At 44.3% G+C, this 16798-nt stretch overlaps 1 protein-coding gene across 6 annotated transcripts in view; it reads right to left on the reverse strand.

Annotated features, from left to right (window-relative positions):
- The window catches only part of CUEDC1 (CUE domain containing 1), a 44559-nt gene that overhangs the window by 23874 nt on the left and 3887 nt on the right, over nt 1–16798 (reverse strand). For 5 of the 6 annotated variants that reach the window (XR_011975278.1, XM_072646801.1, XM_072646802.1 and 2 more), the window contains exons 2-6: nt 14836–14963; nt 5977–6103; nt 4723–4909; nt 4260–4343; nt 845–931 (exon numbers count right to left, since the gene is read on the reverse strand). Coding sequence is in view for 5 of the 6 variants with exons in the window: in XM_072646801.1 (XP_072502902.1) it covers nt 845–931; nt 4260–4343; nt 4723–4909; nt 5977–6103; nt 14836–14963 (613 nt within the window). In the remaining variant the exon portion in view is untranslated. Of the gene's footprint in view, nt 1–844; nt 932–4259; nt 4344–4722; nt 4910–5976; nt 6104–8161; nt 8448–14835; nt 14964–16798 lie in introns of those variants that run through there. The other variant, XM_072646803.1, reaches the window with a different exon arrangement.

Raw genomic sequence — 16798 nt, forward strand, 5'->3', positions numbered from 1 at the left:
GCCAAGGCAAACAAGCCAAAGATCCGGGCATTCCTCTTCCTAACTCCTCCAGAACAAGCCGAGTGTCTTCCCCCTCCCTCCTCTGCTCCCTCCCCCTCCCTCCCCAGCAAGCAGGGTTGGTTCTAGGATTTCCATGACTAATCCCTGATCTTCCCTGAAATGGAGCCTGAATCACCCGATCTTTGGTACATTGGGGGCACAGGAGGGAGAGCAGGACAGGAGAGATGGGAGGTTGGCACAGCCTACCATGGAAAAAGACTGAAAAGAGCTGAGGGTGGAGGGGCGCTCAGGCAGCCGGGTACAGGCTCAAGAAGGACTTTTAAAAACTGCACAGGAAGGAAGGGGAGGCGCGGGGCAGATAATTGGGAACCAGGGATCCTTTAAAAAAAAATTCCTTTTGGACTGTGAAGTACAAGGTTTGACTTTCCACCAGGGGACCAGACTGTAAGTGGGGTGGGGTGGGGTGGGGCGGGGTATTAAGAGATGGGGAGGGGCTTGGCTGCAGCACCAGATTTACTTTCCTAAGCATGTCCGATTGTTTGGCTCAAGATGATGTGAACATGAGTTTGCATTCCCCAAGCACATGCTGATTAGCTGGTGTGCAGGAAATGCTGGGAGGGTGGGGGTTGGGGGAGGTGGAGTGGGAAAAGGGGGAAACCACTAGGGGAAGCCAGCCTGGCATTAAGACCTTCCTACAAACAATCATGAATTGGCTAAGGGGCAGAATCTTGGGTGGTCCTCTTCTCCTTCCCTCTTCCCTCCTCCCCCATGTACCTCACATAGACAGGGAAGGCCTTCAGCAGAGGGGAGTACCTGAGCCCTGCTGTCCCCAGTGGGCACTCACATTTCCCCATGTGCTTCAACTTGTCCCTGAATAAGGCATCTTCAGACACAGCAGGGTTGGCTTCACTGGCTCCCAAGGCAGCATCACCTAAAAAGAGGCACTAGAGTGAATGGCATCACCCAAGAGCTCACAATTCCTAAGATACCAAGGGAGAGACAGGTCCTCCTAAGGCAAGCTAAGGAGGAGCTGCTGTATTCTGAGACCCCTTAAATGGAGAGGGTAGGCCTGTGACAGGCTGTGACAGCATCTCCCCTAAGTCAATTGGTCACCAAGTCTTGACTGTAGACTGGAAAAGTTCAAAATTGCAGATCCATGTGGGATATGAGATAAAATAGAAATTATTTTCTGCCTTTAGGGAGTTGAAAGCAGGAAGACACAATAACACAGATACTGCAACCTTCTTCTTCCTCTATTCTGGAATTCCCTTTTCTTGTTTAATTGGCTGAAGGAAATAGGAATGTCTAGGATGAGGAGAAGATTGGGGCAGCGGGAGAACATGAAACTGTCTTCAAGTATGTGAATGGCTATCCCATATGCAGAAGGGATTAGACTTGTCCTGTTTGGCAAAACCAGGAGCGAAGAGGCCAATTTAGACATGAAGTTAGGAAAAACATCCCTAGAAACTAGAGCTATCCAAAAATAGAGTGGGCTTCAATGGCAGGTGATGAAAATGATCTTCTTTCAAGGAAAGCTACAAGGACATGGTACTTTCCAGATGAGTGCCTTCCATTCCTCAGATTCTGTCTGTCCCCTCCTTCTCCTCTGACCTGTGCCTGAAGCTAACTGATGACCTGGGATGTGAAGGCATGAGCCCACTCTGAGTCACAAATCTTCCTTCCCAAGAGGGATAAGCTGCTGCTACCATATACTCTTTCTCTTTGGAGAAATGGAGTACATAGAAATGGAATGGAGAGATGGAAAAGAGCAGTTTCCTCTGGGATAAAGGACCACAGTGTCAGAGGCAAGAGTGGAAAGGAAAATAAAGGGGAAGGGGGTGAGTCAGATGTGCCACCTGTACATCTGTCTCTCCTCCCTATACAGAAACTAGCCACAGTCCTTTTCATTCCTCCCCCAAACCCTGTTTTGGTGACTCATTAATCCCAAGGTCACCTGGCCTCCTAAATCCCACCCTGAGGTCATTATCACATTCTCAGCAGCCCCAATGCCTTTGGTTAATTCAGAATCAAGGACAGAAAGGTCATTAAAACACCCTGACGTATCTCTGGCTACATCTAAGCTCCTCAGCCTTCTGCTTACTAATCAGTTCTCCTGGATTTTCTCTCTCCAAGCTGGGCTCAGTTTAGAGCACAATCCTTCTGCCCTCCCTCCAGTTAGGGGAAAACTTCATCCCCTCCCCCACTCCCCCTCCATGTTAGATCCCGTGTAGGGGAAGTCTGACAGAGGCAGCTTAGAGCTTCTATCTAAAAGAAGCTTTCTTTCTCTGAGACAGGAGAACTATCGGGGGCTGAGATTCAACATTAACTAAGGACTCCCAGATCATAGGGCCCAAAGAAGACAAAGCCTGACTTTTAGTATACTTATTAATAATGTAATAAATAAGAGCTCATGTTTACTTTTTGGAGCTGACTTGGGATCTCATTGACAGAGAAAACTTCCTAAATGCCTTACTGTTAGTTTATTATTAATACACACGGGGTTAAGTGACTAAGGATCACACAGCTTATAAACTTCTGAGGCTGGATTTGAACTGATGTCCTCCTGGTTCCTGGACTAGTGCTCCACCTGCTGCACTACCTGGTTGCCCCTTGCTTTTGTATTCATATTCCCTATGCTTTGCTACTAGTAAGTGCTTAATAAATGCTTTATTCAGTGATTCATTCCCTCTAGCAGGTAGATAGGTATCCACTCAGAGGGCAGAGTGTGCAGAGAAAGAAGGATCTGAGATGGCTCCTAAAAGGAGAGAACTTTTAACTGGAGAAGAGGGGGAAAGTATAGTGTGATTTCCCTGACATTGGGGAACTCCCAGCAAGGCAACTCCTTCCACCAAGGAAGATCAGCAACTAGTCTACAACTTTGAGTTTTGTAGAGTTGCCTAAGACACTTGCTCCAAATCACATAGTCTTGCACACACGCCTTTCTTGACTCTAAGCTTCCCTCTCTACGAACTACTCATGCCATCTCTGCCCATTTAGCCCAGGGATTGAAAACCACTCACAAAGTACTTTCCTCCCAACAACTGCAAGGTAAGTATGTATTATCATCCCCATTTACAAATGAGCAAACCAAGGCTCAGAGATGTGAAAGTAACCTCCCAGGTGTCACGCAGTTTTAAAAGGCCTTGGCCAACTACTAAGTGAATCCTTTGCTTCCTTGACCAAGGATTCTTAATCTTTGTAGTGTGTCATGGACCCTTTTGGCAAGCAGGTGAAGTCTATGGAACTCTTCTTAGAATGATGTTTTTAAATACACAGAAAAATAAATTACATTGAAATAGAGTTATCAAAATATATTTTTTTAAAAAGCAAGTTCATGGACCCTAGGCTAAGAATCCCTGATCTAGACAGTCCTGGGGCCAGGACCTTAGACTAATAGCTGACTGAGATGGAGAATCAGGAGAAAATTAAATGTGTTTCCTAGGAAGTAGAAGAAAAGTGACTGGCACTTGGAAGTGGCCCCCTCCTTGACCTTTCAAATCTCTTCCAGCTTCCCACTCTTCATTAGGAAGAGTATCAATTTCATTAATGAATATGGATGCAAAAATCCTAAACAAAATTCTAGCTATAACAATATATTACAAAGCTTATGTACTGTGACCTATTTTCTCTGTATAGGCCAATACGCTTAGTGTCTCTCATGTTGAACTTATCTCTTTGCCTCTGCTCTCTTCTCTGCTCCCACCACCTCAAATCACTCTCCCTGGAATTAGAATAAATTAAGTCCCTTTTTTCTACTACCTCCATATAGCTTAGGTAGTGTAGTAAATAGAGCACTGGGCTTAGAATCAGGAAGACTCATCTTCATGAGTTCAAATCCAGCTTCAGACACTTACTAGCTATATGACTCTAAGCAAGTCACTTAACCCTGTTTGCCTGAGTTCCTCATTTGTCAAATAGCTGGAGAAGGAAATGATAAACCACTCTAGTATCCATACCAGGAAAAACCCCAAATGGGGTCATGAAGAGTCAGACATGACTGAAATGACTCAACAACAACAAATTTTCCCACTCATCAGCCTAGTTCACTTCCCCATCTTTAAGGAAAGACCTTCTTATTCTCCATCCTCCCTTTGCTCCAGGCTCCAAATATGCAACAACTAACAAGGAAAAAAAGTAAGGGTTGGGGAGGGGGCTAGGCAGAGGAGTGGGGGGTTGGGGGGATGGGCACTCCTTTGGGAAGGCCCTTGTCCAGTCTGGGCCTTAGGCAGGAGAGGCTGCTGGGGTCATTGGGGGATTACCTGTGACAGTGGATGGAGAACCAAAGTCATTACTGACAGCCATGCTGCTGGATTTGGATTTCTGGGACTCGTATTTCAATCGATCTGAAAAAGAAAAGAGATCCCGTCAGGTGACCTTCCAGGCTGGGTGCCCAGAAGCTAGGTAGACAGACTGAAGGTCTGGATAAAGAAAGAGGTCTTCACCTTTGCCATGTCACAAACTTCTTTGGCAATCTGAAGAAACCTATGGACCTCTCCTCAATATAATATTTTTAAATGCACAAAATAAAATGTCAGATTATAAAAGAAACAAAATATATTGAAACATAGTTATCTAAATTAAAAAAAAAGATTTTCTAAAAAACAAATTGGACCCTAAGTTAAAGATACTCTGGGCTACAAAGTGTCCTAACCATTGTACACTCTATGAGGAAATTTGTGAAAAGCACAAAGTCCTTTCCTCCCTCCATTCCCAGCCTCCTACCCCTCTCGAGGGCAAGGAGGAAGTCTCGGTTCCGTTGAAGCTCTTTCATGAATTCTTCATTCTGTAGGAAGAGGGCAATCCGCTCGTCCTCCAGGTACTGCTTCCAGCGGCACTCCTCCTCCAGGTTTCCCGCCATGGGTTGGCTGACCTCCGTAAGCCCTAGCTTTGGGGGGCCACTCTGGGTACTCTGCAGGAGAGAGACAGGTACTGGCATGGGCGTGTATACGCAGCCACACACAGAGATCCAATAAGCTCTTTCCCCAGGATCCAATGATACGCTCAACTGCATGCTCCCAGTCCAGTTACGTTAGGAGAAAAGAAGTAATCCAGCCCCAAGGAAATGTGCCTCAGGGTACTGGTACACACACACACACACACACACACACACACACACACACACACACAGACACACACACACACACACACCCTTGACACACACACACACACCCCTTGGTTACTGCCCATGGACTGGGAAGCTACTCTGTAGTTAGAAAATTATAGAAAAATAAATTTAGAACTGGAAGGGAAATTAAAGGCTATTTAATCCAAAATCTTCATTTTAAGGATGAGGAGACTGAGATCCAAAGAGACAAAGTAACTTGCTGAGGTCAAACTCAGGCCTTCTCAGTCCAGACCCAGAGCTTTTCCCCACACTGTCTTTACACATGATTTTTCACAGGATAGTCCTAAATTAAATGGGTTCTAACACTCTTCCCCAAATCAGGCGGATTCAGTTGTCTCCAGAGCAGGTGAGGTGGTCACAAGCATGTGTCTTATGATATGGCATGGCTCTACCCTCCTCATTGCCAATCCCAAGTCCTCAGGCACATGTTCTGTGGGCAAATAACCTTATTGTCCCCTGGCCACATCCCCTTGCCTAAGTCCTACCCAGGATGGAAATTTTCCAATAAGGGGGTTCCCAAACCCCTGCTTTCCTAGCATGTACCCTAAGTATTTTTATATCTACCTGGCCTGCCAGGATATTTAGACCAAGCCAGGAAACTGAGAAGAGGTTTCTTGTTTGGGGTCACTTCCCCTGAACCCCATCGTGAATAGTCTGAGCCCAGAAAATCAGGAAATGAAATGGGCAGAGACCAAATCTCTTGTCTTTCTGTCAACAAAATAGAACCTCTGGTCTGGTGGACTAGAGGTAGGTAGAAGACTGGAAAGGACTGGCCATCTTTGACTTCTACTTTTAGCACCTACCTTACCCTCAGCTACCTGCCCCTTGCATGGGCTCCTTTCCCCTCTTACCTGCAAACTATCCAGCTGCTGGGGCAGAATTCGAAGGAAGTCATCAGGGAGGTTGCCCAGAAGTGGGGGGTTCCAGTTGCGATAGCGCCTCTGTGTTGGGGTGACCCCAGCACTAGGCACATCTATCCTGTAGGGGAACAAGTAAAAGAGGGACAAACTAGTGAGGCTAAAGGCTGGAGGAATCAATGGGTGCCTAATCAGAGTGCATATTGCCAATGAGATGGAATTTGGGAGGAAATGGGCAGTGCCACTGGATGCCATCCATCCTCATGCCCTGACTTTAGAAATGCATACCAAGCTAAGCTATGCTTCATAGAAACCAGAGGATTGTCACAGACCCCCTGATCTGGGGATTGAGAGAGCTGGGTTTGTCCTAGCCAGGACTACAAAGTCCCTGTACAAGTTCCTGAAAGGCTCTAATGAGATGATGCACATTTTCCACCTGGCTGCATTCCTTCGGACTTCTCCATCATGCCAATGTGCCAGATACCTTCCCTTTCCTCCCCTACTTTTCCAGCTTCCTTTTGTGTGTTCTCTTCCCACTCACCCCCCATTAGATTGTAAACTCCTTGAAGACAGAGACCATCTTTCTTTTTCATGTATGTATCCCCAGCACTTTAACAGTGCTTGTCACACGGTAAGTGCTTAATAAATCTTTATTTACTTTACTTTATTTATTTACTGACTGACACATGAAGGTATTTTAAGATTGCAAGGAATTCTTATTATTACTTGTTACACCAAAAAGGAGTGGAGAGAGATTCTATGTCACATTAATTTGGAAAAATAAGGAAGTGGGTTAGTTTATCCAGAGGAAGAGGTTAAAGAGGCAAAGCTATTCTAATGGAGCGGTTTTATGCTCTACCCCTGAAAGTAAGCAGGAAACAGCACTACCCTTGCCCCTTCCTGATGCCCAGAGACAGCAGGTACTGCCAGGGCAGAGGGAAGTCAGAGGGCTCTGCCACTGGTGAGAACCATCCTTTTCTAATCTGTGGACTAGGAGACATTCCTTTCCATACTTCCTTTGTGGCATGCAGGACAGAGCCCCACAGCTCCCACAAGACATATGGTTTGCTGAATAAGGGAAATGACACATGGACAAACCAGCCTTGATGTTGGGGTGGGGGGGGGGAAGCAGTGTTCATTTCCTTGGCCTGGTTTTGATTTCCTCAGCCTCCTCCCTTGAAGAGTGACTCTTCCATTAGAAAGAAGCTTTCCCTGGGTATCTCTCATCTTGTAGAAGCTTCTTGCCCCTTTCATGGGGTCAGAGATTTAGAGCAGATGGAGATCTCGGAGACTATGTAATCCATCCCCTCATTTTGCAGATAAGGAAACTAAGGCCCAGAGAAGTTAAGTGACTTGCTCAAAGTGACAAGGTAGTCAGCCTCAGAGCTAGGATTTGCACCCAGAACTAAAGTTCTTTCCATATACCACACAGGAAACATAGGAGAATCACCTGGTTCAATTGATGCTAGGCACATTGAACAAACACCTAAGGAAGCACAGAGCTAGGACATGTTAGAGCTGCAGAGGACTTTGTTACTGAGTCATTTTCATTGTGCCCAACTCTCTATGACCCCATTTGCAGTTTTCCTGGCAAAGATACTGGAGTGGTTTGTCAATTCCTTCTCCAGCTCATTTTACAGGTGATGAAATTGAGGCAGACAAGGTTAAGAGACTTGCCCAGGGCCACACAGTTAGTAAGGGTCTGAGGCTGGATTTGAACTCAGGTCTTTTTGACTCCAGGCCCAGTGCTCTACTACCACATCACCTAGCTGAGGACTTTATTGACCATTAAATCCAAGTCCTTAATTTCACAGAGAAAGCAACCAAGACCTGGAAGTTGGTTCCCAGCTGGTTAGTGACAAAGCTGAGACTAGAACCTGGATATCTCAATCCACTGCTTCCTTCTCCACAACATAAGAGGCAGTTTGGCCTAGTGGACAGATTGGTAGATCTATATGAGAATCCTAATTTAGGCACTTAATATATGTGTGACCCTGAGCAAGTCACTTAACTTGTATATACCTCAGTTTCCTCATCTGTAAAATGAGGATAATAATTAGCATGTATTCATAGGGGTTTTATAAGAATCAAATGAAATAATAAATGTGAAATCATCTATAAATCTTAAAGCTTCATAAGCATCCACTATAATTATCATTATTATAAAAATTATTATTACATTTTTGTGGCTTGGTCTCTGAAATTCCCTGTCAATCCCCCCTGGGAGTCAGATCCTCTCAGTGTGATGTGCTGATGTCCTTTGGGTTCAGGATGGGAGAGGTAGAGGGAATTATCCGCCCATCCCTCTCTGCCACATATGTCTTCTATTTCCTTCACTTCAGTGTTCTCATCTGTTAAATGTGTCTGCAGCCCAGCCCGATACCACATCTGACCCAGCCAAGAATCGGAGGCAAAAGTCCCAGAGCTGTTTATGCAGAGCAGTGAGCAGTCCCTCACTGGAGGCTGACAAGAGGGTCACTGGGAAGGACAGAGACATCTATTAGAGGTCAGACAAGGCTCAGGCCTCAGCCACAAGCCCCACCCACTCCTTCCTTTGAGTACTTGGGGGTTGGGAGGGGACAATCAGGAAACCCTACCCTAGCTACTGGCACCTTGGAGCTTCGAGAGGCGAACCCCAGAGGAGCCAAGCTCGGCTCATAAAAATTGAGCTGGGGCCCTGGGATAACTAGAGTCTCAAAAATCAGCTCTGGTCTGAATGGAATGTCAAAAATGAGCTAAGAAGGGGGTGGAGGGGGAATGCCACGGCTGTAATTTTACCGGGAAAACTCCAGGCAGCCAAGACAAAACATTTTTTCCCTTTGTAATAATACTTGATTCCATAGATCCGTCATTTGCAGCATTACTTTGAGATAAAGGGCAGTCAGTAAACCCGTATTTATGCACTTAGTATTTCCCCCTCCCTTGCCGCTCCCCCAGGTAAATTGTAAGCTATTTGGGGACAGGCCCTAGGTCTGATACATCCCTATACCCCAAGCTCCTGGTACGTCATCATCTCTGTTTGGCATTCAGAACATTTCATTACCTAGCCCACCACCACCTTTCCTATCTTCTTACTCCCTACTGTTCCCCCTCACCCCCATACACCTCCATCCCCACTCCCACATAACTCTTAGATGCACTGACACCAGCCTTCTGGCCGGTCCTCAAATGAGAAACTCCATCTCGTTTGCGCTTCCTGTCCCCTATGCCTGTAAGGCTCTCCCTCCTCCTCTCTGCCTCCTGCCTTCCCTGACTTCCTTCCAGTCCCAGCTAAAATCCCACCTCCTACAGGAAGCCTTTCCCAATCCTTCTTAATTCTAGGGCCTTCCCTCTGCTGATTATTTCTGACCCATCCTGCATGTAGCTTGTTTGTGCACAGCAGTCGGCATGCTGTCTCCCATTAGACTGTGAAGTCTTTGAGAACCAGAGCTATCCTTGGCCTTTTTTTATAACCCCCCCCCCCCCCCCAGTGCTTAGCTTGGTAGGTGCATAGTAGGTCCTTAACAAGTTCATAATGACTGACTGACTAGAGACCATTTAATAAAGCAATGCCAAACCCTCCCACTTAGGTTCTAGGATGAGTCACAAATCATGAAACAGGAAGAGGCTTTAGAGATCATCTAGTCTAATTGAATCAATAAACAGACCCAGGAAAGGAAACAGACTTGCCCAGAGTCACTTAATAAATTAGTGGCAAATGCAGAACTAGAACCCAGGTCTCCAGACTTCCTGTCCAGAGCCATTTAATCAATGAGGGCATCTGGGTGGTGTGGTAGAGAGGAATACTGGGCTAGGAGACATGAGTACTTTGAGTTCAAATCCAGTCTCAGTCACTTATTAGCTATGTGACCCTGGGCAAGTCACTTAACCTCTGTCTGCCTCAATTTCCTCAACTGTAAAATGGAGACAAAATAATAGCACCTACCTCCAAGGATTGTTGTGAGGATCAAATGAAACAGTCATTGTAAAGTGTTTATCATAGTGCCTGGCATAGTAAGCGCTATATAAATGTTTGCTATTATTAAACAACAAACAAATCAGGCCCCTGTTACTATGCTAGCACTATGGCATTGGAGATACAAAGACCAAATTTAAATAGTCCTTGCCCTCAGGGAGTTTACATTCTCTCTGGGAAATGATATACACACATATAAGTACATGCGAAGTCAATATAAGGTAATTTTGAAGAAGGCCCTAGCAGATGTGGGAATCAGTTCTAATTAGACTCCTGTTATTTGTTATTGAGTCATTTTTTCAGTCATGTCCCGCTCTCCATGACCCCATTAGGGGTTTTCTTGGCAAAGTTACTGTAGTGGTTTGTCATTTTCCTTTCCAACTCATTTTACAGATGAGAAAACTGAGGCAAACAGGGTAAAGTGACTTTCCCAGGGTCACACAGTTATAATAAGTATCTGAGGCTGAATTTGAACTCAGGTCTTCCTGACTCCTCCAGGCCCAGTACTCTATCCACTGAGCTATCTCACTGCCCAAATTTCCTATATAATCCTATGTAATTGATTTTATGCATTCAAAAACCTTATTTGGAGAAAGAGTCCATAGATCTTATGTACACAACACACAAAAAGATGAAAACCCCTGAACTGAAGAATGAGTTTTTCTTAACTGCCCCCCTCTGAAAAAAACTCAAGAGATGACTGCTTCAGCAAAGTAGCCAGATATAAAAGTGGCAAAAACATCATCAGTGTAGCCTATATCAGATTGCATGCTGTCTTGGGGAGGGGGGAGGAGAAGGAGGGGAAGAAAATTTAAAACTTATGGAAGTGAATGTTGAAAACTAAAAATAAACTAATTTTTTTTAAAAAAGTCATCGCGCTTCTGTATATTAGTAACAAAAACTAGGGAGAAGAGATTGAAGGAGCCACAGCATTTACCAAGCTCCATTCATCTCTTGGGGGTGGGCGTGGGGGTAGTAAACAGCCTGAACGGAGGCAAGAAGCTCAACCAGAAGCAATCTTTGCAGTTCTGGCCTTAATTTCAAAGGTTCATGGACTCATGACTGTGGCGCTGGAAGGGACCTTCCAGGTGATTTCAGTAGTGGGAGCAGGAATACCAGAATGTTGGCCAACAGAAAGAGAAGTTAGCTGGAGTGGAAGACTTGGAGAGGAGTACCCAGGGGTGGCTTGCAGGTGCACTAAATAGATTTAGGGGGGAAATGGCCATGACATCCCCAAAGAAATGACTCAGGAGGTCTAGAAGCAAGCAACAGTAACCATTTAAAAGTCTACTGGACCATATGCCTCAGATGGCTCTTCGAAGAAAGCTCCCATCCTGTAATCACATACCACCATTCACTAAAGTAAACATGAAGTCTTTACTGAGGTTCTAAACAAACAAATTTACATGTTTATACCTTGGAGAGGCAGCATGGGAGATAGGAGAGAGCGGCCCTTACAGTTAAAAAGACTCAGGTTCCAGTCCTCCCTCTAACTCTGAGGTTCTCAGTGTGTGGTCCCTTGACCTCTGGGGGTCCCTGAGACCTTTTTAAGGGGTCCTAGAGGTCAAAACTATTTTCATAATAATACTCAGATGTTATTTGCCTATTAAAATACTTCCCCCTTTTCCAACTACATGTCTGTGTGAGGCCAGATTTTCTTCATATACTTTAACCAAAACAACATTATCTCAACAGATGGAATGCAGCAGCCGATGAGGATCCAGCTGTCTTCCATTAAACCAGACATTAAAAGAGATTTGCAAAACTATGTAAAACAGTGCCACTCTTCTCACCGATTGTGTTTTGGAAAATAGTTATTTTTCACTAAAATGCTACTTATATTAACATGGAATGGGTTTATTGTTTTTAAATGAATTAATACATTTTTAAATGAATCATCTTAATTTCTATTGCAGCAAATATTGACAAATATGTTTTTGTTCAGTTGTGTCATACCCCTTATGACCCCATTTTCTTGGCAAAGATACTGGAGTGGGTTGTTGTTTCCTTCTCCAGTTTATTTGACAGATGAGAAAACTGAGGCAAACCGGATTAAGTGACTTGCCCAGGATCACATAGCTAGTAAGTGTCTGAGGTCAGATTTGAACTCATGAAGATTAGTCTTCCTGATTCCACTGAGCCCAGTGCTCTATCCACTGTACCACCTAGCTGCCTTTTTCGAGCAGATATAACCTACATAAACAAAATCTCTTTGTGGTCCTCAATCATTTTTAGCTGCAAAGGGGTCCTAAGAATAAAAAATTTGAGAACCCCCCCTCCTCTGATGCTCAAGGCTGTGTGACTTGGGGCAAATTATTTAACCTCTCATTGCCCCAAGCATCTCTCTAAGATTTTAAGTTGAAGAGAAGGTGTCTGCATTAATGGAGCGCATTTCATCACCTGGGAGTCCCCAAACCAATGAAATCCCAGGTGCTTATCCCTCTACCTGAGCTTAGTAATTACCTGTCATTATATTTATCTAGGATGTTTTATTATACTGACTGAAATTACAGGTACTTTCAATAGTTACATGAATGAATGCACCCACTTTCAAGTTCTTTGGTATTAATTAAGCCAATTAAGTGTACCCACTTTCAAGTTCTTTGGTGTTAATAATGAGGTTTAATTTTTTTCCTTCTCTATAAACAGCAGGATTTAATTGAATTTCTTCCCTGCTCCCCCAAAAAAAGAACAGAAAAGATGGTCAGCATAACCCGGCTTTGTGGATAGCAGCTTCAGTTTCTACAAAGCACTGACAGTCCCTGAGGAGCAGAAGAGATCACTCACCCTGAGCTCAAGTGCACAGATTGTAAGCCCAGTTTGCAGGCTAGAAAGTTAGGTGAGGGCTCAAACTAGGGACCCGTGTAAAAATCCCTGCTACTCCCACAGAGCCTCAAAATGCTCTTTTTAACCTACCTCTGATCTTACTACCTATATAACCTTGAGTAAGTAACTTAATCTCCACGGGCCTCAGTTTCCTCATCTGTAAAACAGAATGTGCTTATGGGACCTCTGAGATACCTTTCAACTCTAGATCAATGATCTATTTGTGGTGTCCCCCAAAGGCCTAAGTGCAAGCACACACACACACACACACACACACACACACACACACACACACACACACACACACACACACACATGCCTTGGCTATTCTGGGATTCCCTAGGACTTTTCAAAGGAAGCATCTGACAAGAATAAAACCATTCTCCATCAATACCTCTACCTTTGGTGACCATTAAAAAGGCTTTAGCTACTTCGGGACAAAAAAAAAATTATTCCAGTTGCCTAGTAATTCTATAATAGAATGCTGCAGCCTGGAAAATATAGTCATTTGTGGTGTCTGACCTCCCCACAGAACTCTGTCAACAAGTTAATTAGTTCCATATTCCCAAACTGTGGAACAGTTTTGGTCTGGAAGAGGCCTTGAAAGACCTTCTAAGTTCATCTCACTGCCTCCCAGTGATTTGCTGGAGATAAAGAGCTAACTCTCCTTTCTTTAAAAGTCATGGCAGTCTTGGGCTTTTAGGCTTGGACTGGATCATAGGGACTATATTGTGCAATTGCTTCATTTGAGAGAGAAGAAAGCTGCTGCCCACTGAAATGACTTGCCTAAGATCTCACACATGACAGAACCAGAAACCTTGCTCAGTTTGAACTCATGAAGATAAGTCCTCCTGATTCTACTGAGCCCAGTGCTCTATCCACTGTACCACCTAGGTGCCTTTTTTGGGCAGATATAAACCACATAAACAAAAGCTCTTTGTGGTCCTCAATCATTTTTAGCTGTAAAGGGGTCCTAAGAACAAAAACTTTGAGAACACCCTCCCCCCTGCCACCATGCTCAACAGGCTGTGTGACTTGGGTAGATTACTTAACCTCTCAGTGCCCCAAGCAACTCTCTAAGATTGTGACTCTAAAGGAGTCCCTTTGAACTAAACTGTCCTGCAGAGCCCACCCCTATTCCCTTATTCCCCTATGACCTGCTTCTCCCTTTCAGAGCTTGGATTGCCAACATTCAGGTTTTAATGACTCCTTCTCAATCTATCCTTGCCTCCATGACAACAATAATAATTAATAATAATAAAGCTAACATTTATATAGCACCTACTATGTGCCAGGTACTATGCTAAACACTTTATAATTACAATCTCATTTGATCCTCACAACAAACCTGGGAGGTAGGTATTATTATATCCATTTTACAGATGAGCAAACTGAGGCAGATAGCAGTGAAGTAACTTGCCCAGGATCACACAGCTTACTTAGTAAGTGTCTGAGGCTGGATATGAACTCAAATCTTCCTGCTCTCTGTCCAAGGTACCACCTAGCTGCCGTCTAATTCCCCTCTCCATTCTACACACATCTTCTCAGTCAATATTCCTAAAATACAGGTCTAACTACATTACCTTCTTGCTGAAAACGCACCTGTGACTTTTTGCCTCTAGCATAAAATACAAAGTTCTATTTGGCATTCAAAGTTCTTTACAGTCTGGCCCCAGCCTATATTTCTAGGCTTACTGTGTATCACCCGCCTTCACACACACACACATACACACACACACACACATACACACACACACGCACGCACGCACGCACGCACACATACACACACTCTACATTCCAGTGAAACTGGCTGCCAATCCAGCACCCAGTAGGACTGCAGGCGAACAATGGTGAGAGGGTGGGGCAGGCAGGTCTCCTTCACACATAGGCTTCAGCATCTCACCAATTCTTTAATTCCCAACTTGAATTCCCTCTGCTAGAGTTGAAATCTATCCTTTCTTGTTCTTGTTAGAACAAGCCACTATGATACTACTAGGGAACTGTTCTTTGTTCCTCACCATATTGGTTCATCCCACCTACAGCCAATGGAAGAAGACAAAATAAATTCTTACCTGGGAGGTGGGGTTGGGGGAGCCAGGGGATAAGGCCTATCAAACATGTGCATGTGGTAGGCAGGAGGTGAATACACTGGTGGTGGTTCTTCATCAGAGCTATCTGGTTCCAAAGTCCTTTCCAAAATCTAAACCAGAGAGCAAAATGAGATGATACAGTAATAATAGGATCAATTTTTGCATTACAATAGCACTTTAAGTGATTCCACATCTGGCAGTGTGTTCTGGTGAAAAGGACATTGATTCTAGAGTCAGAGGCCCTGGGTTCAAGAGCCACTTCTGATTCTTACCACCTGTCTGATGTGGACAATTCATGTAACCTTCTGTACCTGTTTTTCATATATGCAACAATAGGGTTGGACTAGCTGACTTCTTAGATCTCTTCAAGCTCTATCGAAGGTCTAACTATTTTGTCTTATCTTGACAACAACCCCAATGAGACAGGGACATGAAGGATGATTAGCCCCTCCCCCTTAGCAATGAGGAAACTCAAGGTCTTAGAAGGGAGTTGGGGAAGGACTTACTCAAAGTCAATTAGCAAGTCACCAAAACAAGGTCTCAGCCTATAAACATAGTATCTAACTCTGCATCCCCCATTGATCCACAAGACCCCATTTTACCACCTTGGCAAAGGCTGAGCTGGGCAGAGGGCACTCCTCTGATAGAAGCCACTTTGTCAACTTCTGGGAACTGGGGAGAGAAGATGAGGAGAGAGCCCAAGGGATAGAAGCTTTCTTAACCCCCCATCACTACCGATTCTCTTTACTTTAGGTGACAGAGAAAGTGGTTTCTGAGTATTGGTAAGCATTGTCTAGTCCCAAGGGAGGACTGAAAACAATCTCTACATAGATACTCCAACCTCAGCATGCATAATTAGCCTCCTTCTCTCTTCCTCTCCCTAGTTTTGATTTTTCTCAGTAATTCTGTTCCCTCTTTCTGTTACTACTGCTGGTGGTGGAGAAAATGACCAGAGATCCTCCCAGGGATCCCCAGGAAATGAAGAAATCAGGCAAAGAGACAACCCAACATATCATCTCCTATAGGGAATTCGGAAGCCCCTTATTGAGGGAAACTTTGCTACAGCCTTCCCCTCTGCAGTTATGGATACCGTGTATCATCTTGTACGTGCCTTTTTTATACATCATCATAATAACTTAAGTCCTTAAGGTTTGCAAAGTATCTCTATCTCATTTTATCCTCACAACAATTCTGGAAGGTAGCTGCTATTATTATCTTCTTTTTACTGAGGGGGAAAGGGAGGCTGAAAGAAGTCAAGGATTCTTGCCCAAGGTCCTACAGCTAGTAAGTGTCTGAGGCAGGATTTTCAAACTCAGGGCTTCCTGACTCCATGTCCCATATTCTATCCACTGTGCCAACTCAGACTTTCCCAATAGTTCATGGAAAGCAAGGGCTGTTTTTGCCTTTATTTTTATCCCTAGTGCTTAACACAGTTGCGGGCACATAGTAAGTACTCTGTAAAGTTCTGGTTTCTAGTTTTCACTCTCTGACATTTAGTAGGTGTATGATCATGGCTAAGTCACTCAACTTCTCAACTAGTTTCCCTCATCTGTATTATTGGGGGGGAGGGAGGGAAATAATCCTTGTATTACCCATGCTCCTGGATAAGATCATTGGAAGTAAAGTAATTGCATTGCAAACTGAAAAACATGGAATGAATCTAAGGTATTAAGGCCCTAAGTTCAAATGCTGCTTTTAACTGGTTTGCTCCCTAAAGCTACCACATTCGAAAGATCAGACTGGCCATGGGTTGTGGGAGTCTGAGAATGGGGGCAGACTGGATTTCCTTAGTGGAGAGGAGGGGTGAATAGGGACTGGATTTCCTTAACACAGTTCTGGGTCCTAATGTAAAACATACACAGAGGTACACAGCATTCAAGAACACACACGAACACACACATACTCTCTCTCTCTCTCTCTCTCTCTCTCTTTCTCTCTCTCTCAT

Source organism: Notamacropus eugenii, chromosome 2 (assembly GCF_028372415.1).
Source record: "Notamacropus eugenii isolate mMacEug1 chromosome 2, mMacEug1.pri_v2, whole genome shotgun sequence".
NCBI lineage: Eukaryota > Metazoa > Chordata > Mammalia > Diprotodontia > Macropodidae > Notamacropus > Notamacropus eugenii.